The sequence below is a fragment of the Oreochromis aureus genome, linkage group 3 (genome assembly GCF_013358895.1).
Source record: "Oreochromis aureus strain Israel breed Guangdong linkage group 3, ZZ_aureus, whole genome shotgun sequence".
In the NCBI taxonomy this organism is placed as follows: Eukaryota; Metazoa; Chordata; class Actinopteri; order Cichliformes; family Cichlidae; genus Oreochromis; species Oreochromis aureus.
Window position 1 is genome coordinate 89,721,590 of NC_052944.1, and position 26,280 is coordinate 89,747,869.

Below are 26,280 nucleotides of genomic sequence, written 5' to 3' on the forward strand. Positions count from 1 at the left end.
GTTTGTCCTGCAGGATTAAAGGAGCCAGGCTTTGTTCACACAGCTAGGATTGTATTTACACTGACCCTGGGTCAGTATAAGTATCATACAGTTTAAACGAAGCACTGAAACTTGCACATATTTATTACAGATGCATTGAAGCTAATCGAGATATTTACTGTCAATCTGTGGCTGCGATTAATCACTTTACTGGAAACTTTATTAACTAGTAACTTCATCAGTCATGACAGAAGCTAATATTTCTGTGCTAACATCGTTTAAACAGCTTTACTACAATATAAGCTAACGTTTACACCGTAACTTTAAGCTAGCAGCATAAAGACGGTAAAACACGTAATAATATCTACAAATGCATCTTAAAGCTGTTATATTAGCACTCGGTGTATTACTAACATAACCACATTAACATTATTGATACTCGCTGACTTTTAATAGTCATTCTATAAATGCTGTCCGTTTAAATGGTCTTACCTGTAACACTGCTGTATCCACCGGATTCCAGCCAGAGTGGATTCTGGAGTCTCCCACGCTCCTGTTAGTGATCCTCCATCTGGATGGATGATAACAACCTTCTGAACAATCTAGCAGGTGGATGGCCCATATCTATGGGACTGATTTGTGCTAATAACGCCCATTGTATGGACTGTAACAGCCGAAGCGGGTGAATAAAGTCACCCAGTCGCTAGCTGTGCCATTACCCAGCATACACCTCTCCCTCCATAAATGCAATAAACGATACAAAAGTAATAGCCTATAATTAATTTATCTGCTGTTTCTCAGGTAGTTGTTTACATTATATAATTTATTGTGTTCTGTATACGTCACTACAATGTGATTTTGGAAATATATCAATGTACGGACAACAGGTTCTTCCGTGGCAATCTCTTGTCGTCAATAAGCAACGTTTAGGGAGCTCTATAGTATTCATTGAGAGGACCCTGCACGTCAATTCTCGACGCGAGGGGGGTACCCTGCGCGTCGATAAGTGAAGCAGAGGGAGCCTGACCATGCATCACACATTTGACGAGTTGGGAGTGAGAACGTGTTGCTTGTTCAGGTCCTCACCTCTGCAGCACCACAAGGTCTCAGTCAGACTCAGACCTGATCTTCTGGACACAACCATCTGATCCTTGTTAAAGTGGTTTAGATCTTTACACCTGAACATCTCCAGTTGACTTAGAACAGACTGAGTTTACTCGGTGTCTGATACATAAGGACTCTGGTATCAGATAATCAGTATTTAGTAATGCCTGTGAAGGTTCTCAGTCATCCAGGTCATCGTAGTCTACGGAGCTTGGAAGAAAAAAGGGTCAAGTCCAGACGCTTTTTTGTCTTCCAAGCTCAGAACACAGACACACAGGTGAGCTGCTTCCTGGAACGAGGTGGGACTCCACCTGAAGACTGTGAGAGGGCCACACCTTCATGTGCTGATTTCAGAATATGTTGTCTGACTGCTGAGGCTGATTCTAACTCAGACTAAAGTTTACAAGTTGAAGTGTGAAGATATGAAATCTCGTTTTAGCTGCCAGTGTGAACACATTGCTCACAAATCAGCTCTGACACACTGTTTGCTTTATTTGTAATATGAACATTTCTACTGTAAAGCTTCAAATGTTCAGCATGTTTCTCTGTTTTCAGTCTATAGATCCAGTCACACTTTCTACTTTCACCTGTGCAGTAAAGAATGAGCGCAGAGCTGAAACCAACCCTCCAATTTATGACCAGCCTCAACACCTGACTTTCATTCAGACTCTGTTATTGAAGATGTTATTGTGTGAAATAAATACAAACATGGAAGGATGATTTTCTACCACGACAAACGTTTCTCCATGTAAATGGAGGCTCGAGGCGGCAAGCAACAGACTGGAAACGAGCCAGCTGAAGCAGAAGCAGACGTTCCTGTCTGAACGCCCTCGCTATGGTGTCATGGAGAGGAGCCACCTCCTTCCTTCCTCCATACACCTCTACTTTGTCCTCTTTACTCTTTACTCTTGATTTAACTGGACAAACTCTGGTGACGATGTTTAAATACGGAGCTCTAATATAACCAGTGTTGGGGAGTAACGGAATACATGTACCGCCGTTACGTATTCAGAATACAAAATATGAGTAACTGTATTCCGTTACAGTTACCGTTTAAAAAGGTGGTATTCAGAATACAGTTACTTTGTTGAAATAAATGGATTACACGGCGGCACTTCCCTGTTTCATATTGTCGCGGGTCAGGACTGTTTGGGTTTGTTTGACAGCTACGTTCTGTTGTTCCAGGCGGCAGCGTTACGGTTGCCATGGTTACAGGGTGACGCGCTCTCTCTCTGCGTGTTTCCTGGGTGAGAGAGCGCTTTGTTGTTGTGTTGTTGACCCTTGTGATGTGGGTCACTGGTGTGTTCAACCACCTCTTCACAGAACTGTGTGCCCTCTGAATGCTCATCACTGTACTTCTCAGGTCTGTCCTTTTGGCTGCTGTACTCAAAATATAATTCCCACATCTCTTGAAAGCTGTGACCTTCAAACCCATTCTGACCATAGATGCACCCGTAAATGTTGGCCTTGAGGACTACAGAGACTCGAGGGAAACTTTCCACATATTCTGTGAGGTAATCCTTCACCCACTGGTTCCCCATCTCTCCGTTTCTTTGTGGGTTTGTCAGCTCCATACTGTGCCTGTCAAGTATGCTGCAATCATGCATACCGTCAGCAATATCATCGTGGATGTTACACACTTAAAGAAAGTTTACAACGAGCAACATATGCTGACAATAGCCATTCGCAGGTAAATGAGTATTAATGGTTTAGTAATCCTGCCTAGTATGATATTAAATATATGATACACTTACTACTTCATATATCCCACATTGTTTGTAACGAGCCATCGAAGCGGTGCCTTTTCATATTGTCCTAATGGCACCACCAGCTCTCCCAGACACTGCTGACGTGAAGGCGCGTGGATACCCTCTGCTCGGAGAAGCTTCTCTGTGTGAGTCAATGCAGTGATTTGGCTGAGCAGCTCCAGTGGAGGTTTTGGGAAGACCACACTTCTCACCCGGTACTAACGAGCCTCTTTGGTTGTCTTAAGTAGGGCAGAGTGACGATGTGCACGGGCATTGGGATTAACAACTCGAATTTCTGGTGTCGCCACTGAAAAGACTAGAAATGGGAGTAATACATTAGATATTGGCCATGAAGTAAAAGGGTTAAATTAGTTTTTCATCCTCATGTCATTTCATTTCATACATTCTAGTTGTAGTGTGAACAAGCAGACAAAAACAATCGTATTTGATCAAAAAAACAGAATTGAGCATTAAGACCTGCAGTGTGAACGTAGCCTTAAGCTGTGTCCCAAAACGTCGGCTGCATCCTCCGGAGGCCGCATTTGAAGGCCGATTACGTCACAGCCCGGCGACGAAGGCTGTCCCGATTCGTCGACTCCTTCAAATGCAGCCGACAAATGCGTCCTTCATTTCCCCGAATTTGAAGGATGGGTTGGGTGTGTCCTTCGTGGCCCACCATATCCCAGAATTCATAGCGCGGTCCAGCCAAATTTCAGCTGACAACAATGGCGGCCGCTACTAAGTTTTAAAATTAGTCTTATTAATCTTTCTGGGTCACAAAATAAACTTTTAACATATTTTCAGGCGAGAAAGTGGCCGTGTAAATTTCAAATATCTGCTTGGTTTATCAAGACATCACATATTTGCAAAAGTGCGCCGAGGTTTTCGGAGACGTCTGTTACCCACCCGCTCGATAGCAAACTGGGGGATTCAATGGTCGCTCGAGCCGGCGAGAGCAGCGGACTCCCGGCTTCATCGTTTTCAGACCCCCGCTCTTTCGCTACTCAGGTTAAACATGATATATAAGTCACTCGGATAACTTAAAAATGTAATTGTTTGCCTTATTTCGGTGTTTTATTTGTTCGTGAGTAAATCGGGTTGGCTGAGATCAAAGTTACTAGATTATTAGATTAAATAAAACTTTATTAATCCATCGGGTCGGTTCCTCCGGGATTTTCACACAGCTGAATAAACGTCAAAAAGAAAACTGATTAAACAGAAGTGTGAGACGGTCGAGAATTTACGCCAGTGTCCTGTTATATTTTAGATAGCAAGGAGCAGACGGCCGAGTTTATTAAACTCCAGCGACACAGCGGTGACGCAAATCTGAAGGCTAGACCGTCCCATTTCACAGCCTCGCACTTCCGACCTTCTCGGTCTTCGAAGGACCCGGCCCACGTAGACCGCGAAGGCCGGGTCCTCCGAAGGATGCAGCTGACGTTTTGGGACACAGCTGTTGTTGTTGTTGTGCTAAGCTAAAAGGCAGAATGCTACAGGCATGGCCCTAAAGAATGTAGCATCATGGGCAGTGTAGTCCGTGCTGCAGCGAGAATGGACTGCCATACACGTTATGTGTCTGTGAGCGAGGGAGGGAGAGAAAGGAAAAGTCCGAGCTGTCACGGAGCAAAAACGGGAGCTGGAAGCATGTAAATATAATAATAACCACCGCAGCCAAGAAGAGTGCCTGACGAGCCCAGCTGTAAGTAAGCTATTAAGACTGGACTGTACACTGTGTTCGTGTTTTCCTCTGGAAAAAATAAGTTCCGTTGGAGCAGCCTTTCAACGCCTCTCTCTGTCTCTGGCAAGCAAAGTTGACCCAGACAACAAAGTAAAGCTATTTTTCGGCTACCAGCCTGACACGGAACCCACCGTGATAGCCAGAGGTCCCTTTACTACGGTTCGGAGTCGGACCTTCAGTAACAGTAATAAATCACAGCAATAGTACATTCACGTAGTTGTAAACAGCATGATAATATATTAAGTAATCCAAAGTATTCAGAATACGTTACTCTCATTGAGTAACGTAACGGAATACGTTACAGAATACATTTTGGGGCATGTATTCAGTATTCTGTAGTGGAATACATTTTAAAAGTAACCTTCCCAACACTGAATATAACAAACATGTAGTGAACGTTAACTGTGAAGGAGTTTGGTGCTCCATTGAAGCTGATTTGTCGCCCTCTGGTGGTGAGAAGATAAACTGTGACTGTCTGTCTGCATAGAGATGCTGCCCAGCATTGTTGTTTCCATGGTTTCTTTGGGTCACGCTGACAGAACATGAACAATACCACATGTTTGATCTCAGGTTCAAAGGACGAGAAGCATCCTGTCTCTAACCTGTTTCTCCATCTTCTACAACAGCTGATTCATCTTCTCAGTCATGTGACCTGCCTCCATCATGAGGCCTGGGTCCTGCAGGTTCAGGGATGGACTGGAAGGAGACAGCATGGAGTGCCTGGGAGAACCCCACACACAAGCAGCAGTGTAATGCTGTGATATTTACTATTAGTTCTTACAGCCGATTTATTGAACATGGAGTTTCCTCTCAGTGCGTCATGTTTTTTTATTGGACTTGAAACTCATTCTGAATATTTGGCCTCATGGATGTCGTCTTCCTCTCTACATAATTTGGACTGTTTGAAGCTCGAGCAGCTCATTAAATTGAAGTGTTTTTAATTTGATGAAGGGTGAGTCAGACGCTTGATTGAAGCCGGTGTTACTAATGATTGTTATTGCTCTCTGTTGGGATATATGTATTGGTTTGAAATGCTCTTCATTAAGGATGCAACCTGTCACTGCAGTTCCTCACTGTGACCACCTGAGGGCAGAAGGTTGTCTTCAGTCAGTATCTCTCTGCTGATGTCAGTGTTTCTATCAGTTTAATATTTTCTGTGTTCACATATAAAGCATCATTATCACACTGACTAACAGCAGTGCTAAAATGCTGCAGTGAATGTGTCCTAACGTCAGTATTATTGTATGTGGAGAGTTGTTGTTACTGACAGTGACCACTGGAGGGCAGTGATCCTAAAAGCCTGTCAGTGAAGCAGGATTAGATGCTCAGCGACGTCACTTCAGGTATAACTGTGTGGGAGTTTTTTTTGCTGTTATGAAGGTGCTTCGTCACCATGGAAATGTTATATTCACATTTACTAAATACTCCTTACACAAGTTAGACACTCATTATAGTTATACACACTTATTTTAATAGTAGACACATTCAGACATTTTCCCCAATACAATCAAATGTTTTTACAGTCTTTCTGTTTCTTATCGAGGCTTTTATTGTGAAACATCAGCAGCAGGAAGTGTGTTTTTCTCTGTAAAGACAAACCAAGTGTAAATGTGTGTGTTGGTGAGCTCACACTCAGTGTTTGTGCTCCTCTTTTCTCTCTGTGGCCTCAGAAATGCTCACTCTGTTTGTACTTCACTTATTTTCAAACGATAATGCTGTTAAATGGCTTTCATTAAAAATATTAATTCAACTGTAAATTGTACACTCAGAACTGTTATTGATCCTTTTTACCTTAACGTGTATATTTATTCCCTTTACCTTACCCTTGTCTTAAAGTGTATATTTATTTCTTACTCTTCTTGTATTTACTGCTGTTTTTTGCACTGAATGTAGCTGGAGCCTCGCCGCCTTGTCTCTCTATATACTGTAATGTACACAGATGGTAATAAAGTTTACTGTGACTTTGACTTTGAAATGGAGATAAAATTACATCATGAGGGAATTTTTACCACCGTGTCCATCAAAAAGACGATAAGGAGAAAGTGTGAGGCGACCTCTGGGTTGAAGTGAGTGCAGAAGTGAAAAAAAGAAAAGATGAAGTGAAAGCAGCTGAGATATTACAGACTGCTCCCATCAGCTTCACCTGTAGGATCACACAGAGATGATCAACTGGGACACCAAGTTCAGAAGAGAGGAACTATGAGAAGGAAACACCAGAAAAGGATAGGACGCTCCACACTGTTTCACGCTGTGTGGAACTTCTGAAACGCACATGTAACCATGGTTACAACTGTTACAATAACACAACAGAAAATAATAAAATACAAAAAATAAGAATAAATACGATTAAATAGAAAGTCATCATGAGTCACATTCGTGCTGTAAACAATTGAACAAACGTGTGTAAAAACTCTTGTTAAAACAAGACTACAGGTTCAGATTGAACAAGTGGTTTGTGGGAATGCTCCTTTAATGGAACCTTTCCCACTTCTTCCAGTAAGAGCGAGTTAGCTTTGTGAAAAAACAGCTAGCATAACCAGAGAGAAGAATCAGGGATTTGGAGAACACAATGGTCTTCTTACTCAAAGAAAAACTGGTGACTGTTGAAGTTTGGGGAAAACAAACAAAGTTTTGGTGAATTTCATGATGCTTTGTTTGAGTTTAGAAAAAGTGTGCTTGTGACGTGCACACTTGGTAATTGAAGCTTTGCTCTTTGATGGGTGAAAGTAGAAAGAGCAAACACAGACTGTGATGTGTATTTTCCTGTATTTTCAGTTCATGCAAATATTTAAACACAGAGTTTGCTCGATGAACTAAACTTGCATTTGTGTCACATTGAAGCCAGTGACAAGACGAAAAACTGCCACCATTTTCTTTTTTTCCCTCAGAGTCTTTAGTGTGATTTTTGTGTTGTAAATATAAAGTTGGGCAGGTTTTTTTCCCTTCGCTTTCCAGCCATTGGACGGGGCTAATGGTGCGTTCACACTGAACGCGATAGAGGCGGCCAGAGCGTCAGGTTCACATGTAAAGTCAATGGAAAGAGCGCGATGACACGCGATTGCGCGCCCGGCGAACATGCGGAAGCAGATTTGCGTCGCGAAAACGCGAAAACGCCTGAAACGCGCGTCAGTGTAGCGCGTGGGGCGCGTTTGACTCGCGAAGAAAACCACGCGTGTCAGATTGTGTGTTGCATTTTGTGCACATGCGCGTATCGCGCCAACTGCTCGAGTTGGAAAATCTGAACTCCGGCGTCAAATCTCGCCGCGACAACCAATCAGGAGCCTGGTGACGTGGCTGTAACTAGGTCAAAGGGGCAGATCCAGCCAAAACCCTTCATTCGTCATTCAGTATGGAGGAAAAGCTCATCAGTGCCGTGGCTAATCATCCAGAGCTAAATGATGCTAGTTGCTACTTCTACCGAGACAGGAATAAAAAGGACCTAGCTTGGAGGCACATTAGTGAGGAGATTGGGCAACCTGGTAAGGTCATTCATTCTGCTTTTTAATTTCCAGACTGACCCGATGAAACCGTGCAAAAGCTAGCAAGCCCGCCTACTGTCCCGCTATTTTCCCACTGATGTACAAATACCTTTCCGCTAACAAGATAATGTGTTTATTCAGAGGACATCTGCAGCACAACACATCTGGCACAACTTCCTCCCACATTTCCGGTCCACGCGCGTGGAAAGATGCAATTTTGGGGCGCGGTGGATTTTCCCTGGACACGCGTTGAGGTGCGAATTTGAACGCATCAAATTAGGGGCGTTTGGGGCGTTTTCGCTCGCCTCTATCGCGTTCGGTGTGAACGCAGCCTAAGACTTCCCTCTCTCTCTTGATCTGATCACACTGACACAGAACTGAACTGAAAGTGTGATTATTTGGACTGTTGACTAATGTTATATGCTAATGATATTTTCTTGTTTTGAGCCAAATTAGATTTTTCTATAGGAACTCTGTGTTTAAGCATTAATGCAACAAACTGGGTTTGAGAACGATTTAGAATTCATGCAAGCAAAGACAGAACCTGCTCATCATGTCATCAGTAGTGGGCATAAATTCAATGAGCTCATAGCACTAAGTTGGCTTTATTAGCCCTGCAGGACCGATCGGTTTGAGACACTCGGACTCTCAGATTGTCTTAGATAAGTGCATTGTGGAACTGAAGGTTTTAGTTTAAATCTTATTCGTAAATCAAGAACTAAAGCTTAAAGAATAACCTCGGTGTGTCATTTAGAACAAAGCTGGGATAACTAAAATTATCTTTATCTATGGAAGGTAAAGCATGACCTACTCAACTGTTACCGATTTGGTTTTTGTTTCTCTGTTTGTGTTTTATTAAAGATGCCGGCTTTTCATTTAAAGGTTTCCAGTTCTGGTCTTTTCACTGTGCTTTGCTCCTCCACTCCTGCCAACCTAGAACTGGTCCAGTAGCTTTCAGATTTGTCTTACAGTACTGTAGGTAGATCCAGGACACACACAGATAAACACACACACACACACATTACAGTGTTACCTTCAGTTCAATTTTATTCATATAGCACAGCAGTCAGCTTAAGGTGCTTTATATTTACATGTTATATTGTAAGGTAAAGACAATAATACAATAACTCATAATTAAAGACAGAGAGTTGTATACACACACATGGTGAATGAAGAAGAAACACTCAGTACCCGGCAGCCTACGTCTATTGCAGCATAACTAAGGGAGGATTCAGGGTCACCTGGTCCAGCCCTAACTATATGCTTTAGCAAAAAGGAAAGTTTTAAGCCTAATCTTGAAAGTAGAGATAGTGTCTGTCTCCCGAATCCAAACTGGAAGCTGGTTCCACAGAAGAGGGGCCTGAAAACTGAAGGCGCTCCCTCCCATTCTACTTTTAAATACTCTAGGAACAACAAGTAGGCCTGCAGTGTAAGAGCGAAGTGCTTGATTTTATATCTGACATTTCAAATACATTGGATTGATTTGAAATATTCTAATATTATAAGATGACAAAGGGAAAAATGTTCATTTCCTAAAAATCAAAGTTCACATTCACTGAATTCAGATTAAATGATTCATCTTCAATATCTATATGTTAACATTTGTTTGCTAAACGACTGAAGAGGAAGAAGTTCACAAGGAATCATTTAGAACAGTTTAAAACATCAACTGATTGAATCCATGAATCTGAAAACGTGTTTCTGAGTGAACGAGTCAGAGTGTTTCTCTAACAGGAGACACTCTTTACACTAAACTCAGCACAGACACACTGAGCAACCAGGATTGAACCCAAACCCGGGATAAAGAGTTTCAGTGAATGTGGTGTTGAAGGTGTGGAGGTGGATCAGAGTGTCAGAGGAGACTCTGTAGAAGGACAGAGTGCCAGCAGGACAGTCCACATACACTGCTACTCTGTTAGAGACAGAGGAGGAGGAGGAGGAGGAGGAGGAGGAGATGAATGTCACTCTGTTATTGTGCATGACATAATGAGGACCATCTTCAGAGCAGATCAGACTCCAGGAATGATCGTTCCATCCAAACACACAGTCATAACTGTCTCCTTTTCTTCTGATTCTTCTGTAACTCACTGATATCTCAACCGTTTCTTTCCACTCAACCTCCCAGTAACAGCGACCAGTCAGACCAGTACTACACACCAGCTGATAAAAATAATCAAATCTGTCTGGATGATCAGGATATGACTGAACCTCCTGCACATGTGTCACCTTCCTGTTGTTGTCAGACAGTTTAATGTGTCTGTTTACTGTGTTTGTGTCGATTGTGAGTTGACAGGAATCTGATGGAGAGAACAAACACAATCCAGCTGCAGTTATTGATCCATCATCTGTTCATTGATTAACACTTTGATGATGACTCCTGACATCAGAGATGTGAATGAGTGATGTGACAGTTTGAAGATGGTTGAATGTGTGCTGCTTTGTTTTCATGAATCCCATTAAAAACACACTTACACTTCCTCAGACCTGGTCTCAACCATCGGACTCCAGCAGGCTCCACCCTGAAAGGAGGAGGGGGATCAGACCAGCACAGTCAGCATGCACACATGGACATTACATGGCTCTCATACACACACTGTTAGACACTGATAATGGAACAGTCCAACATTTTTACAAATTCACTTCAGTCCACATGTGGATCAAACTGCTCATGATTTGGACTGATCCTGGATCTGTCAGTACACCACTGTATTGAATGAAATGTGACTGATTCAAACTGTGACCTTCATTATCTTTATATTCCTCTTCTGTTTAGCTGGAAAGGACACCTCCCTGCCTTTGCTGCCAGCTGCTTTTCTCCACTTGGTGTCAGTCTGCCCTCTGAGTGAATGCAGCATTGTTTTCATGTGTTTTAATGCCAAAACTAGTCATGTTCTGATTCCACAGTTCATTTCTGTGCATGCACACAGAAAACTGTCTGCCTGTGTCACACAAACCGTGAACCATGTATTTGTTTTTGAGTAGTTCATGTCCTGCCATATTCTACTGTAGAAGAGAGGCAGAATATTCAGTCCTTCACTCTCAAAACGCTTCATCATGATGTAGCATCATGATCCTTCCCACAGGAAATAATTTTCATGGATTTAAGAGCTGCTTTGAACCATCTTCTTCTGTCTGTGAAGGTTCTCAGTCATCCAGGTCATCGTAGTCTAAGGAGCTTGGAAAGAAAAGCATCTGGACTTTTTTAAGTATCTTGAAGACGTTTCACCTCTCATCCAATAATCTTCTTCAGTTCTGGGGTTAAATGGGGGAGAGTCCCATATTTAAGCCCTATGGGATTGACCCCCTGATGATCCTCTACCTAATCACATGAGCCAAGGCGTGAAAACGGGTGTGTGTCACAATCAGCCAGGGTTTCGGGTGAGCTTATTGTGAAACCTGGCCCCACCCTATCATGTGATTTCCTGAGGTCACATGGCCCAGAATGTGAGTGGGCGTTAAGGCGTCTGGGGAGGGAACTCAAAACTGGATTATAGATGGCAGACAGTTGGTGTCGTAAACCACCGCCTCTGTTCAAAGATGGTCACTCACAGTGGACGTAAATGGCTTCTTTCACTCCTCTTTCAAACCATCTGTCCTCTCTGTCCAAAATGTGAACATTGGCATCCTCGAAAGAGTGACCTTTGACCTTTAGATGCAGATGGACTGCTGAGTCTTGTCCTGTGGAGGTGGCTCTTCTATGTTGTGCCATGCGCTTGTGAAGTGGCTGTTTGGTCTCTCCAATGTAGAGGTCTGGGCCTGGGTCTTTGGAGACTTTGGCCATTCATCAGTATAATCAAATTTGGGGGATTTACTTACCTGGATGATTCACTTTGTGTCAAGACATTGGACAGTTTCCAGTTCCATTAATGTATATTGTGTATTGGCTTTTAAAATCACATTGTGACCTTTGTCCATGAAAAGCACTATAAACACATACATCCCTTTCTGCAGGGCTGCTTTTCTTTAAGTCTACAGAGAACATCTCCTTGTAGTTTTCAGTTTCTACCACATCTCTAAAAATAGAGTAAGGATTTTATTCTTTTGATAAAGCTAGGCCAACAGTTCCCCCTGGTTCCAGTGGTTGTTTTGTTCTAGGATAAATATTTCCTTAATCTGCACTGTTAAATATACTGAGACATGTAAAAAAAATGTTCCTGGTGAAGGTCTCCCTAAACACCTCCTACATTTCAATCCTTTATGGATCATTTCATGTGACGTGTATGAAACAAACAGGAAGTCAGCGAAGGATACAGGAAATGTTTCCAGGTCTTCCTCCTCTATCAGACATTCCCTCCATACCTGAGAGTGTCCGGTCTCCACCGTGAATCCTTCAGTCCAGCCGACAGCAGCTTCATTCCTGAGGCACCTGGATGATTGTAGCTCAGGTCCAGCTCTCTCAGATGGGAGGGGTTGGCGCTCAGAGCTGAGGCCAGAGAAGTAAAGCCTTCCTGCTTGATCAGACAACCTGACAGACTGCAGACACACAAAACAACAATCCATCTGTGAACAATGATTTTCTGTTTTTCAGATACAATAACATTATTCAATATCTTTGTGTTGTATTTAATTTTGCTTTATTTTTACACAAAGATATTTCCAATGAAAACAGTCTCCAAAAGGACCATCTACCATTACTGGTGGTAGAGTGAGGGCAAAAAGAAGAGATGATCTCGGAGAGACAAAAAAAAAAGTAGTAGTAGTAGAAATAACAAACCCCTAGACATCTGATTTGGATTTTTTAAACGTATAATGGCCCCAAATCTCTATCTTTACTGGTGCTAAGTAAATTTCTTTGAATACATCACTAAGGAAATGTTACTGAAAAGACTTCAAACAATAATTCAAAGTCTAATAAATTCTTTAAAAGGTTCACTTTTTTATAGAACAATTGAATATAGATTTTAGATGATAATCAGTGGAAAAGTTTGAAACCTGACCTGAGAGTTTCCAGTTTAAAGTTTGCACTCTTTAATCCAACAGACAGAAGCTTCACTCCTGAGTCGTTCAGGTCAGAGTTACTCAGGTCCAGCTCTTTCAGACTGCAGGACTGGGAGCTGAGAACTGAGGACAGAGCTTCACAATCTCTCTCTGAGAGGCTGCAGTGACTCAGCCTGAAAAAGAAAAGATTAACAAACATGAAAAAATAACTTTTTTGTTAAAGTTAAATGCTGTATTATTATTTTTAGCAATATCTAATCCTGCTTCTTCTCTGAACCCCATCATTCCTTTGGCTAAAACATTTAACTTATTAATTCTGTCATCAGATGAAAAAAAACATATAGCTCAGTCTGACCTAAGAGTATTCAGTTTACAGTTTGGACTCTTTAGTCCATCACAAAGAAGCTTCATTCCTGAATCCGACAGGTTGCAGTTACTCAGGTCCAGCTCTCCCAAACTAGAGGACTTAGAACTAAGAACCGAGGACAAAGCTTCACAGCTTCTGTCTGAGAGGTTACAGCCCATCACTCTGAAAAACAAACAAACAAAACTGCTAAAGAGAAATCAGGACTAAAGAACTACAACATTTGGCAATATTAATTTTATTTTTTTCCTTGATCTTTAAGTCATTTTGACAGTTCATGAAATATTTTATATATATTATATTTCACTTGATCTGACCTGAGAGTTTTACAGTGTGGACTCTTCAGTCCATCAGACAGAGGCTCCTCTCCTGAATCCTGCAGGTTGCTGTTACTCTGGCCCAGCTCTCTGAGACTGGAGGTCTGGGAGCTGAGAACTGAGGACAGAGCTTCACAGTTTGTCTCTGACAGGTTACAGAGACTCAGTCTGAAAAAGTAATGCAGTTTGTGATTAAACTAAACCAATTTATATAAACAGTGTCCCGATAAAATGTTTTGCAAAATTAGCCAAAATATCAACTTAAGAGGAAAATTATTGTTCTCAGGTAAAACCAAAAGTGAAGCAGCAAGTAAAATGTATTTGTATGTAAATTGGGGTTTTTTAGCCTTACAGTAAGGCATGCTTTGTAGTGCTCTGCCACAGTTTCTGACACCTGCTGGCCGAGTTGTTGACAAGAGTCGAGAAAATGGCACATTAGTACCAATTTAAGTCATTAAGTGAAAGTTTTTTCTTTACACTACATGTAATCATGTCATCCAAGAAAAAAGAAGAAGAAAAAATATTGCACTCAAGGTGAGTTACAAAATCAAGAAATGATTACTAACATCAGAGGATGATGTAGTTACATTCTGCTTAATAAAGTTTATGCATTAGAAATGAAGATCAGATTTTTTGAACAACAAGATTGTAAGTGAACCAAATTAGACTAGTGAACCTAAATATATAACATGACAGTGGAACCTCTGCGTATGACATTCTGAAGCCAAAACAGGACAAAGATCCTCTGAACACTGAGGAAACAGGTGCCTGAGGCAGAACCAATGCACCTGGACAATGAGGAGGCCTAGTGATGGTCAGGCAGGATGGTTGATCAGCACAACATCACAGCACACGGCCAACCAAATGTCCAGTGGTGAAGTTGCTGGTCTAAAGAGAGCATAGTCAAGTCATCTGAAAGATGATTAAACATTTACCTATGGGCTTATGTGGCAACTAGCTAAGGCCCAGGAATGCCCAGTTTATGAACAGGAGGCTCAATTTCTGGGGTTGTTAGCTCCAGCACATGGAGCAATACCACTCCTTGACTTGACTCTGGTAATGTGCTGGCTTAAGCAGAACAACCCAGGTCCAGAGGAAACAGGAAGAGACATAGTCCTAGCACCAACTAGGGTTTGAGTAGTGCAGATAGAGAGTGTGATCTCCACTCAAGGCTCCAAGGTTAGGTAATTGGGACAAGGGTGGGAGGTTGGAGCAGTAAAGACTTCTTGGCAATTATTCCTGCAGAAGCACAGCAATTACCAAAATCCTTACATGAGGGTCATTTACAGAGGAGCAAGATAAACTCAGCAGTCTAGTGCCTTATTTTCCACAGTGTTAATGGTACTTTTTCACAGGTCCATACTGGTCATGGCATTCTGTCACAATCAATGTTCCCTCTAATTTTTCATGTGTCTGAACGAACACACAAACTCTCTGAGCGATCCCTTGGACCACTGTGAGCAACATCAGATGTGTGCACTGTGGTCACACCAGCATCGAATCCATCCAGGTTACATGGTTTATTAAAGTAATCAAGTTACAGCATTTACATTTATGTTAGACTACTTTTAAATCAACTGCTTTAGAATAAAAATTTAAAAATATCTTGTTCATGACCTGTGTAGTATGTTAGCTCTATTGGAAGTAAAAATAACTTCAACTCCAATTTGGAAAACACAACTGGTTTATTTATTCATTTATTATAAAGCTCTGACTTGTATTATGAGTCTGAGTCTGTGGTCTGGGAGAGAGTCCTGTAACTCTGTCTGCAAAATACAGTAAATAATGACCAATGTTGGGCAATTAATTTTATAGTTACTTCTTCAAAAAAGTTACTAAGTTTTGCAAACAACAAAGTTTTTGCAGCTGTTTACCTAAAAATGCAGCCAAAGCGTTTTTTTAAACCAACATTTCAAACTATTTACAGAACAATCAGCTGTTCTGCATCAAATTTGATGCCACACAAATTATTTGCGCCACTCCAAAAAATAACTTCTGTCCCCTATGAGATAAAGGAGAACAACAGCCTGATACCTGCAGGCCTGACAACAGGAGATGTATCACTCCTGTAACACCTGTAACATTCAGCAGTCGCCTCATTGTTCTGACACACACAACAAAACTATTGACTACACTACACACTAACTACACAAGATTTGCGCTAAACGTCTCAAATCTCTCACATCTCTAAACACCGCCATCACACCTAAAACTTACCCCCGTTTCTTAAGAACTAAATGTCACGTTGTCATATAATTTTTTGATTGGTCGACATGGTACAATTTTCGACCAATAGGAAAGGGTGGGGTTTTTTTGGTTTTGTTTTTGCGCAAAGGCGCAATTGCACACGTGTGCACCTTAGAGGGAACATTGGTCACAATCTGTCAAGAATCGCACATTTTGTGGAACCAGGACTGACCCAAAGTGCAGGGTGCAGAAGACATTCGGACTAAAAAAAGCAAACAGTTAATTGACTGATAGAAGTCAGTAAGAAATTAAATATCAAACTGAATAAAAAAAACACAACAAAGACTGAAAGGGAGGACAGGACTAACCAGTGTAGAGGAAACAAGGGCGAGGGAAATGAGACAAAGTTGTAGAAAATAAAGACAGTGAGATATTATTCTTAGAACTGGCAACAGGAACAACAAGCAACATGAGGAAAATGAGTCAGTTCACCAGCAGCTGGTGAAATTTGGGTGATTGTACAAGTACTTATGTATGCAGTACAGGGTGGGTCTGGACATTACTTTTTTTTTTGTCAGAAATGCTGAGAATTGTTGCTGCTACATATGCATTAACAGTTGGATTGAGTACTGATGACAATGTAAATGTTTTATATATTTTTCAAACCCCTGCACCATTACAGTTTTTTCAAACTGTGCACACCTGCTTTATGTTAACTAGAATAAACATTCACCAAATAAAGGCATCAGCACATATTTACTTACAGAGATTTATTAGAGGCATTGACCTCTGGCAGCAGCTCCAGAAGAGCGTCATCTGAAGAGAATTTCTTCCGGTCAACCATTTCTACATCTTTTTTTGATGAGACTAAGATTAAGACCAGAGCTGACCACTGAGCAGGGGAAAGATTACGTATGGAGAAACTTCCTGAGCACATGTATCGCTGGACCTCCTCCACTAGAGAACGATCATTCAGTTCATTCAGACAGTGGAACAGATTGATGCTTTTCTCTCCAGACTGATTCTCACTGAGCTTCTTCTTGATGTACTGGACTGTTTCCTGATTGGTCTGTGAACTATTTCCTGTCTGTGTCTGCAAACCCTGTAGGAGAGTCTGACTGGTCTGCAGTGAAAAACCCAGGAGGAAGCGGAGGAACAGGTCCAGGTGCCCATTTGGACTCTGTAAGGCCTTGTCCACAGCACTCTGGTAGAAGTGAGTCGCTGAATATTCTGTATTTCTAGACTTCTGAGAGGTTGTTTGTTGTTCTTCCAGCAGATTGACTCCAGAGTTGATGAAGGTCAGATGGACATGAAGAGCAGCCAGAAACTCCTGAACACTCAGATGGATGAAGCAGAACACCTTGTCCTGGTACAGTCCTCTCTCCTCTTTAAAGATCTGTGTGAACACTCCTGCAAACACTGTGGCTGCACTGATATCGATGCCACACTCTGTCAGGTCTGATTCATAGAAGATCAAGTTTCCTTTCTGCAGATGATCAAAAGCCAATTTTCCCAGAGACTGAATCATAATCCTGCTCTCTGGACTCCAGTGTGAATCTATTTGGGCTCCTCCATCAAATTTGAGCTTCTTCACTTTGGCCTGAACCACCAGGAAGTGGATGTACATCTCAGTCAGGTTCTTGGGCAGACGTCCCTCTCTGGTTTTTAGCACATTTTCCAAAACTGTAGCAGTGATCCAGCAGAAGACTGGGATGTGACACATGATGTGGAGGCTTCGTGATGTCTTGACGTGGGAAAGGATCCTGCTGGCCTGCTTCTCATCTCTGAATCTCTTCCTGAAGTACTCCTCTTTCTGTGGGTCAGTGAACCCTCTCACCTCTGTCACCATGTCAACACAGTCAGGTGGGATCTGATTGGCTGCTGCAGGTCGTGTGGTTATCCAGAGGCGAGCAGAGGGAAGCAGTTCCCCCCTGATGAGGTTTATCAGCAGCACATCCACTGAGGTGGACTCTCTGGGGTCAGTTAGGATTGTAGTTTTGTGGAAGTCCAGAGGAAGTCGACACTCATCCAGACCATCAAAGATGAACACAACCTGGAAGTCTTCAAAGCTGCAGATTCCTGCTTCTTTGGTTTCAGTAAAGAAGTGATGAACAAGTTCCACCAAACTGAACTTTCTCTCTTTCAGCACATTCAGCTCTCTGAACGTGAATGGAAATATGAACTGGATGTCCTGGTTGGCTTTGTCTTCAGCCCAGTCGAGAATGTATTTCTGTGTTAAGACTGTTTTCCCAATACCAGTCACTCCCTTTGTCAGCACTGTTCTGATTGGTTCAAGTCGTCCAGGTGAGGCTTTAAAAATGTCTTCTTGTCTGATTGATGTTTCTGGTTTGTCTCGTTTCCTGGATACTGTTTCAATCCGTCTGACCTCGTGTTCATCATTGACCTCTGCAGTCCCTCCCTCTGTGATGTAGAGCTCTGTGTAGATCTGATTCAGAAGGGTTGGGCTTCCTGCTTTAGCGATCCCCTCAAACACACACTGGAACTTCTTCTTCAGTGTGGATTTAAGTTTGTGAGGACAAATGGCAGCTTGATGTTCTCAAAGAAAAAACAACAACAACAAAAAAGGTAAAACATAAGGTACTGTTTAAAAAAACATATAGACAATTTAAATTCCATATATCTTCATTCTTATGTGTTGGTCTATGTATTTTGAAATTAGTAAATTTTCTATTGAACACCAGCAACCTAAATCTTCAGTGAAATCTTCTTACTTCCCTGCAGACGGTCAGCCAGCTCATCAAGCTTCATTCTTCTCATGAAGTCCAGGGTGATTTTCACAAATGCCTCTCTGCTGCTCCTCCTCTGCTCCTCCTCCTTATCCTCCCTCGGACTCTCTAAGCATTCTGGGTAACCTGGACTCAGAACCTTCTGGATCTTCTTCAGCTCATTCTTCACAAAGGTGGTGATTTTTTCCTCCAGCAGCTGGAACAGAATACTTCATGAATGACCCAATCAGACTGAAATCATGGAGCCAAAAACCGATTATCCACTGTTGCACAAAGAGCAGCATGAAGATGACTGAACAGAATAGATGTAAAAGTAGTTGTTGTACATGTACAGACCATAAATATGGAGTCCAGCTTTGTTTGATGCTGCTGGGCAGACTGACCACTGGGAACCTCTGAGCTCTCCTGATCCACTCTGTGGAGGAACCATGAGGAATTAGTTCACATGAAATCTGTCTCCAGAGATACAAGGAAAGGAAAAGACACAGATGCTTCTAGTGACCAGTTTATCTAAGACCAGGCAACTTTCTTTGTTGCCTTGTCTTAGACTTTTCATGCTGTGCTAGTTGAATCTTCTCAGTGAATTCAAACAGCTTTTGAGGAGTATTCTCATCTAGAAGCATTGTAAGTCTCTGTCGGATCCGCTCCTTTTAAGATTTTAGCACATCAATGATAAAATTTGTTTGTGTCACCCATTCATTGAGGGCTTCTAAATGATTTTTGTTGCTCAAGGTCCTTAACTGAAGAGCTCATTTGCAGACTTTTAGGAGTAATCCTGTTTTGTCTGCATCTGAGGCTGAACAACATGTGATTCAGGTAATCAGCCATCTTATGTGCTGTTTGCTCATAGTCATACTAGCTTAAGCCAGCACTTGCCAAAGTGGGTTAAAATGTCTTGATGCATGGTCAGTAATCCAAAAAAGTAAATCCAAAAAGAGTCACTTGGATGAGTGACGAAATGTTTCTGCCACTGAAATCGCTAAGTCCAGATGAACAGAATCAGCTTTTGGGATTAACTTACCTGGATGATTGAGCATGCATCAAGACACCTCTCAAATACTTCATGTTACTAACAGCTCACCTGTCTGCAGCAGACACCTGCTGGTGTTCAAATTCAATGGGGGCACGTTTTGAGTGGTCACTCCTTAAGGACATACAGCTGGGTCCAGGTTCATGTATACGTTTAGTTCCTCGTTTTCTCCTGCATGTTGTTTGAGCCAATGGTCTCCTACAGAGATGCATTTTTGAAACCATGAAAGATTAATTAAAATAAAATAACATAAGCATCATCATTTAAATCAGAAACAAAACTGAAATCAAAAAAGTTCATTTTGCTCACACCTCACCTGTCTGTAGCAGACACCTGCTGGTGTTTAAATTCAATGGGGGCACGTTTTGAGTGGTCACTCTTTAAGGACACAGAGCTGGGTGAAGGTCCAGGTTGGTTCCTGTGAATAATGATGGAGCAGTGATGTGAGTGATGAGCAGTGAAGCCAGTACATGAGGAATTAGTTCACATGAAATCTGTCTCCAGAGAGACAAGGAAAGGAAAAGACACAGATGCTTCTAGTGACCAGTTTATCTCATCAATATAATTTAACTCTTAAACAATATTTAGCTGTTCATCCAGTCCAGGGAAAAAAGTAGCCAATCTGCTGGCTTATATTCTAAGAGCAAAGCAAATCAGAGCTTGTAGTGTATCCAGCTCATATTTGGAATATAAGCTCATGTGTGATTGTTGAGTTTGTTTTGCCCGTGATTAAGCTAATTTTTATTTCTATATATAATATACATATTATTTTTCTACGTGGAGTTCATTTCTTTCATGTTTAATTTCTCAGGACTTCCTGTCTCTACTTTTTTTTTTTTTTTTTGTCAGAGCCATGCTCTAAATACTGTCCTAGGTTTAACACTGTTCATGACGCTGGAATTAGAAGTATTTAGTGCCATCTTTTGCTGTTACAGAAGATGTCACCAGGTAGGTTGCTGCCAATAGATTTACAAAGCATAATGTTAGCTAACTACTGACAAAATGGATATCTCAGTGAAAAACAAGTGAAAGTGGAGAGTATATCCTTGTTATGAACATAAACTCATTGTTGCAACCAGGGGCAACTCAGCATTGAACTTTATTTTTAGTTTTATTGTTGTTGATTCTGTAACTAGTCAGGAAATAATGTAATGTAAGTCTATTGGCAGCAGGCAACTGACCAACTATGGGATCTCAAATTAGGGAAAGATGGCACTAAACATGTTCTAAAACTTTAAACATTTATTTTTTGTTTACATGTTTTTTTATAGAACTCCATGTAAATTCACGCCCACTTACAGTCTTGTGCCAAATTTTGGCACTGCCACTTTTCATATCATCCCTGGTGAACAAATGTCTTGGTGGTATTCCGAGGTAACAAAGCCCTCTTTTCCACTTCTTTCATATACAAACGGGCCACAATCGGTGAACATGGGGAACTCATGGCACACCCATGTTCCTGCCTGTAGAACTGACCCTTGTATGTGAAATAGGTGGAATTAAGACACAGTTCCAAAAGCAAACACACTTGGTCGATGCTGAGGGTGGTCCTGTTGCTGAGGTTGGTGTCATCCTGTAATCTCTTACGAACTACCTCCAACGCTTCCGTGACTGGGATGCAAGTGAAGAGAGATGTAACGTCGTACGAGACCATGGTTTCACCTGCCTCCATAAGGACATCTCTCACATTTTTAACCAAATCCAAGGTGTTCTGGATATGACATTCAAAGCTGCCTACCAACGGGTTTGCGAATTGAAGCCAGAAACATTGAGATGTTATAGGTGACCGAGTTAATCATACAAACAATTGGTCTAAAGGTGCATCCTGTTTATGTATCTTTGGTAAACCATACAGACTTGGTGTAGATTCCCAAGGGTATAGACCGTGGTATGAGGTCCGGTCATATGTATTGTCTTTTGCTTACTGCTTCAGTCTTTCTGGTTTAGTAACCTGCCCTTGTCTGCTGCAAGGATAATAATTTTGTTGTCAGTACCAAGTGATGTGAGCGCATTCCTCTCCTCTGTGTTGATGTTGGATTACTCCTCCATTTAGCATCCTTCTCTTGTCTGGAGGACACTCTGTATTTTGTTGTGGTTTCTGGTGCACAACAAGTAGGTCAAACTTTCTTTGTTGCCTGGTCTTAGACTTTTCATGCTGTGCTAGTTGAATCTTCTCAGTGAATTCAAACAGCTTTTGAGGACTATTCTCATCTAGAAGCATTGTAAGTCTCTGTCGGATCCGCTCCTTTTAAGATTTTAGCACATCAATGATAAAATTTGTTTGTGTCACCCATTCAATGAGGGCTTCTAAATGATTTTTGTTGCCCCAAGGCCCTTAACTGAAGAGCTCATTTGCAGACTTTTAGGAGTAATCCTGTTTTGTCTGCATCTGAGGCTGAACAACATGTGATTCAGGTAATCAGCCATCTTATGTGCTGTTTGCTCATAGTCATACTAGTTTAGCCAGCACTTGCCAAAGTGGGTTAAAATGTCTTGATGCATGGTCAGTAATCCAAAAAAGTAAATCCAAAAAGAGTCACTTGGATGAGTGACGAAATGTTTCTGCCACTGAAATCGCTAAATCCAGATGAACTTTTGGGATTAACTTACCTGGATGATTGAGCATGCATCAAGACACCTCTCAAATACTTCATGTTACTAACAGCTCACCTGTCTGCAGCAGACACCTGCTGGTGTTTAAATTCAATGGGGGCACGTTTTGAGTGGTCACTCTTTAAGGACACAGAGCTGGGTGAAGGTCCAGGTTGATTCCTGTGAATAATGATGGAGCAGTGATGTGAGTGATGAGCAGTGACATGGAGAAGAGTCAGGGACAATTAGAGATGGTCATCTCACCTCTGAGCTTTGGTCTGGCTCTCATGTTCCCCACACAGAGTGGTTTTAGAGGGAGAGACTCCCTCCTCTCTGTCCTCACACTGATCCATGTTGCTGAATTCACATCCACATCGGCACAAACACACTTTCTACCTTCACCTGCAGAGGAAACGCAAATCATTCATGTGCACATCAACTGAAATTCTCCTTTCCATCATGTGTGCTGTCCAAATATCAGCTGCTTCTTTTCTGACTCCTCTCAGTGTCATCTAAATGCAGCCAGACCGCAGTGAGAGTCAGAAGAAGCTGCAATCAGCTGCTCTACTTCTACTATCAGTCCACTATGTGGAGTCATGACGCACACACGATGCATTCACTGACACATACTGATTGACTGTGACTTCAGTCCAACAATATTCAGTCATTTCAACATGTGTGAACAACATTATCAAACATTTCAGCTGATCCACGATTCAAAGAGGATGATTAGAGTTAAAAACTTCACACTAATTATTCTTACTGACTTTGCAGAGAACCATGCACACACTGATTTACTGGTAATAAGAATCTTCTTCCATCCAGTAACACTCTGTCAGTTCAGGATTAATGTAAACCACCAGTGACAGGAAGGAGGAGTTGGAGTTTCACAGTAAGAGAACTGGTCTCGAATCAAGTTCATGCCAGACTGGTGTTTTCTGACTGTGCAGCTTTAATTTACACTGAAGGAAACATTTAGTAGTTACAACTCTCTGTACTGAGATTTTCATTGAGAGAGGCCAAGAGAGTAAATTAGAAATGAGTACATCGGAGGGGCAGCTAGAGTCGAATGCTTGTAGACAAAGTTAGAGGCTGAGTTTAGACATCTGCAGAAGAGGGAGAGTGGATATACTGAACAAAAGATGATGAAGATAGAGCTGGGATGCAGCAGGTGAAGAGGAAGACCACAGAGAAGATTCATGGATAGAGACGGTCAGTATTACAGGAGGAGGAGGATGCTGGGTGTGAAGGAGGCCGATGATCCACTGTGGAGACCTCGTAAGTGAGCGGCCAAAAGGAGAAAGAGGACAAGCTTATTATAGGACAGTGACCCCCCCCCCCAAAAAAAAACAAATGTCCAAATTAATTGTTTGCTCATGATCACTGAAGTGTGACAGTAATATTTTTATTTATATAAAAGTAAAATATACACACATTTTAACAAATATCTGTTTGTTCTAAAGTGCTTAATTTTCTCAGTTTCACACTGAGATACAGAAAGACTGACATCTGCAGTATGGCTTAAAGTAAGAAATCAATAACTGTTTTGTATTATTTTAATAATATAATATATTATATATAAAAATAAAACATATTTTGAAAATACTCTCATCAATAATTTTGTTTATTTAGAGCATGTATCTGTCTCAACTGGTTCATATATCGAACTTTTTTCTCGACCTGACCACTCAGAGTGCTTGACACAACTTGCCTCATTCACAAATTCACATGAGCACATTTCTATGCAAGCACTTTCTATCAAACCTTCTCTGCTGGATGCTTGGAGATGATTGGAGAACAAGTTGGGGTGAATATCTTGCCAAAGAATATTGGGCATGTAGACCTGGAGCTGCATACTAGTTTTAACTGATTTGTAATTGTCTACAAATGTTTTTAGTTATCAACATTTTAGTTAATATTAGTTATTACTATGAGCTGTGTCATATTTACACAATCCTGAAATGACATGAATGAAGAGCTCCAGTAACAACTTTTCCTTCATGTAAATGCAGCTTTTTACTGAGTACAAACTGATCTTTCATACAACTTTCATAGACCTCACAGCCCTGAGGTCTATAAAATCAACTGTTCTTGGACATCATTCTTTAATTGAGGTTTAGGAATTTATTGTATATTTCAGTGTATTTAATGTTTGGCCTGTGCAATAATTTGGTCAACTGCAGAAACAAACCGTGACTTTTCTTTTTACCTCAGATCAGTTGTGACATTAAAAACGCACAAATGAACCTCTTTCACTGATTTCTGACTTCTTATTTTATTTTTGGACTAGAGGAGTATCTTTATTTGATTTAAACATCAAAATAATCCTTTCTATGCTCACTTTCATTTAACACAATTTATCATTTATCTGAAAGCAGAGAATGAACTGCAGAAGAACTGAAAAACAAAAAGTTTCTTTTGTTACTGGAAATATTTCTTTTTTCATTTTGTGCAAGTAGAACATGAGAAGATCTCTCCTGTCTCACATCATGTTCATGAGAAACAAACCTGATGATTGCTGTTTTCAGCCAAAGAAGCATTCTTCACATGTTTAAACTAGAAAAACTAGAAACTGCACGCAGCACAGTTTCAGTTTGCAGCACACCTCATGTTTGTGAAGAATCAACAGCAACAACAGGTTATTAACAGAGCTGTAAAAAGCCTAAGACACGTCAGGAGTTTAATTTTACATTTTATGATTATACATCAGATTAATTTTATGTTACATAAATAAAAATACCTCACTTCAGAATCTGGTACAAAAGTTAGTAAGTAAAATTGTATTTATAATACCTTTCAAGATAAAGATCACAAAGTGCTTCGCAAAGAAATACCAGGACATTCCTTTAGGAAACTACTGAGTCCACAGATCTTAAGCTCAAGTTCCTAAAGACAAGCGGTTGAAAGAGGAAACAAAGCAAACTTACAGTTTCTTCACACAGAGATGCAAACAACAAGCTCCACTCCACACCTGGACACTAAACGCAGAGACAAGTGAGGTATATCCTGGAAGGAGGCGGGACTCCACCTGGAGTAGGACAGAAAGGAGGAGGCAGGTTTTTAGGAGAGTTTCTGAATGTTAACCTTCGTCAGATTTAAAGTAGAATTCAACTTGTCTCATTTCATTTTTCACTGAGCAGTTTTGGTTCTTATTAAAATAACATAATGGGAATGTATCTTTTAATTGATAATTATATAGTTCCCTGAAAAATACTCTGATCTCATTGTGAAAATCAAGAGAATTTGGTACCAAGAATCTCTTTTCATGGCCATCAATCAAAGGGATGCAAACTGTTTAAACTCTGAAAACAGCCATCTGTTTTTATGTTTCTCTGTTGCTCCTGAAATCAGCACACAGATCTCCTTTCCACTTTCCATTTGACTTGACCACTGACTGACCATGGGAAGTCTTTGTCTTGTCTAAAGACCTTTATTGAAACCCATGAACACCCGACAGGACCACATGAAGCTGGTGATCAGGATGACAATTCAGAAAATTGTTGAAACAAAAAAGCTCTCAGAGCTGCTGAACTACTAATAACTCACTGTGGAAACTGTGAATAAACTCAAAGCCCTGACTTTAAACTTTTATCAAGCTTTTTTATCAAAGCAATTGTGCAGAAATAATATTAAACTATAAGAGTACTTCTACAGTGGGATGCAGGTTTTGGAATCAATAAAATGACAACGGTGCCCAAATTTATGCACCTGCCTGATTTTGTTTAAACAATTATTGCACACTTTCTGTAAATCCAATAAACTTCATTTCACTTCTCAAATATCACTGTGTGTTTCTCCTATATGATATATTTAACTGACATTTTTTATTATAACAACAAACGATTTATACAGGAAAATAATAACTATTAACAAGGTTGCCCAAACTTTTGCATCCCACTGTATGTACAGTGAACCCCACTGAAATAAAAATACAGATATATTAACTTGTATTCATTCATCATTCCATTAAAAGTGAGTATTTTTTCAAAATGTATATTTAACACATGAGTGAGGCACAAAAAAGGAATCGTAGGAATACCAGAGGAACAAAACTCCA

At 41.0% G+C, this 26,280-nt stretch overlaps 2 protein-coding genes across 3 annotated transcripts in view; one reads left to right on the forward strand and one right to left on the reverse strand.

Annotated features, from left to right (window-relative positions):
- Positions 1-26,280, forward strand: part of LOC116320990 (nuclear factor 7, brain-like) — a 1,074,516-nt gene that overhangs the window by 507,643 nt on the left and 540,593 nt on the right. The gene's annotated exons all lie outside the window — the stretch shown is intronic.
- Positions 11,734-17,659, reverse strand: LOC120438390 (NACHT, LRR and PYD domains-containing protein 12-like). Its single transcript, XM_039608788.1, has 5 exons — positions 16,619-17,659; positions 13,668-13,835; positions 13,342-13,515; positions 12,986-13,159; positions 11,734-12,521 (listed from the first exon to the last, which is right to left on the reverse strand). The coding sequence occupies exons 1-5, from the start codon at positions 17,575-17,577 to the stop codon at positions 12,329-12,331; spliced, it is 1,668 nt and encodes a 555-aa protein (XP_039464722.1). The 5' UTR covers positions 17,578-17,659; the 3' UTR covers positions 11,734-12,328.